We start from the raw sequence: 1,886 nt of genomic DNA, 5'->3' as shown, positions 1-1,886 counted from the left end.
AGCAGCTGAAGTCTCCGTCCCAGAGGCCATGGATTCGAAGGAGAAGGACGAATGGGATCAGGCTATCATAGCTGAAGTCAGGAGTCTTCTCAAAAACGATACGCTGGAGATCGTTACAAACAAGAAAGGACAACACATTGTCGGTAGTCGATTGGTTTTGACCAACAAGTACGGGCCGGACGGCTCTATTCAACGTCGCAAGGCGCGCATTGTTGCCAAGGGATGCAGCCAAAAGTACGGTGTAGATTACTACCAGACCTTTGCACCAGTAGCACGCCTCGACCATACGACTACTGATGGCTATTGCCGTGCAATATGGGCTCAAGGTGCATCAAATCGACGTGGTGACGGCGTACCTAAACGCTCAATTAGACGAGGAGGTTATCATGGAGATCCCAGAGGGATTTGAGGAAGCGCTCGAAAAAATAGCTTCAACCAAAGAAGAAGATTCGGCCATCAGACTCAAAGCAAACGAAATGCTTAAGTCTCTGCGCGCTGGAGGAAACGCCTGTAAGCTAAATAAAGCACTCTACGGGCTACGCCAATCAGGGCGCCAGTGGTACTCAACGTTGGGCGCAAAACTGGAAAGCCTTAAGCTCAGCCCGACGAAGGGAGATCCATGCCTGTACGTGGCACATCGTGGTGCCGAAATTCTCCTGTTACTCATATACGTAGATGATGTTCTAATCGCATCACGGGATTTAAAGTGGATAGCAGAGATCAAGCGCGGTCTGAAGGAGGATTTCGACATCAAGGACCTCGGCTTGGCAGAATTCTGCTTGGGACTCGAGATAAATCAACACGAGGACACGATAACGCTCACCCAGAGCGGATATATTTTGGATATACTTCGTCGATTCGGAATGGAAAACTGCAACCCCGTCGCCACGCCAGCGGAGCTTAGTATCAGACAGATGCAGACAGCGGAATCGACGAATATAGAAGACTGGCCTTATCGCGAGCTTATTGGCGCATTGTTATATCTGGCCGTCGCAACGCGTCCGGATATCGCCAATGCGGTGTCGAGACTTGCCCAGTTCACGACTGCACCCGAGAAGAGTCACTGAATGGCGGCAAAGCGGGTCCTACGCTACCTGGCGGGTACAGTTCGGATGGGTTTGGTGTACACATCAACAGATCTACCCCTTCTTGGATATTCCAATGCAGACTGGGGGGGCGACCTTGTGGGCCGAAAATCATACAGCGGTTACGCTTTTCTTATGAGCGGGGCCGCAGTAACATGGAAATCACAAAAGCAACGTTCTGTTGCATTGTCTTCCACAGAGGCTGAGTATGTGAGCTTATCAGAGGCAGTCAAGGAAGCACTGCATCTTCGGAGCCTTCTTATGGAAATAAAGTTGGACGAATTGGCTGATCTAACGATCTGCATCGACAATCGCGGAGCTCAGTACTTGGCAAATGATCCGGTATCGCATACACGTCTGAAACATATTGACATACGATACCACTTCACCCGGGACGCTGTTCAAGGGGGCATTGTAAAAACTGCATCATGTGCCAACCGATCAGATGGTCGCCGACGTGCTCACCAAGGCCCTACCGCGCGTCAGTCACGAGAGATGTACCAGGGATTTGGGGCTTGAGATGATAGAAGATAATCCGTCGACATAGCATGCACATTGAGGAGGCGTGTTAAGAATGCTAAAACTTAGCTTTCAATGCGAACGCTTTATCGCCGGTCTAATGTAACGGAATCTTCCTTATCCACTATGTACTATATACATATATTCTCTCGTTTCCTTTTCACTCCGTTTCTACAACACACACGTTCGCTAAGCTCGTAACTGCCGGGGTTCACCTGTTCACGTGCTCGTGCAATATCCGATTCTAAGAGAAACATCTCGCTGTATTTTTCATATATTGAG

General features: G+C 49.4%; 1 protein-coding gene across 1 annotated transcript; it reads left to right on the top strand.

Annotated features, from left to right (window-relative positions):
- Window positions 1–1,067: 1,067 nt before the first annotated feature.
- LOC139824910 (uncharacterized) lies at window positions 1,068–1,632 on the top strand. The gene is made up of 2 exons (XM_071797462.1): window positions 1,068–1,427; window positions 1,531–1,632. Exons 1-2 carry the CDS (start codon window positions 1,068–1,070, stop codon window positions 1,630–1,632), a joined length of 462 nt encoding a protein of 153 aa, XP_071653563.1.
- The last annotated feature ends 254 nt before the right edge of the window (window positions 1,633–1,886 follow it).

The sequence above is a fragment of the Temnothorax longispinosus genome, unplaced genomic scaffold, assembly GCF_030848805.1.
Source record: "Temnothorax longispinosus isolate EJ_2023e unplaced genomic scaffold, Tlon_JGU_v1 HiC_scaffold_662, whole genome shotgun sequence".
In the NCBI taxonomy this organism is placed as follows: domain Eukaryota; kingdom Metazoa; phylum Arthropoda; class Insecta; order Hymenoptera; family Formicidae; genus Temnothorax; species Temnothorax longispinosus.
This window is presented reverse-complemented; position numbering and strand designations above follow the sequence as displayed.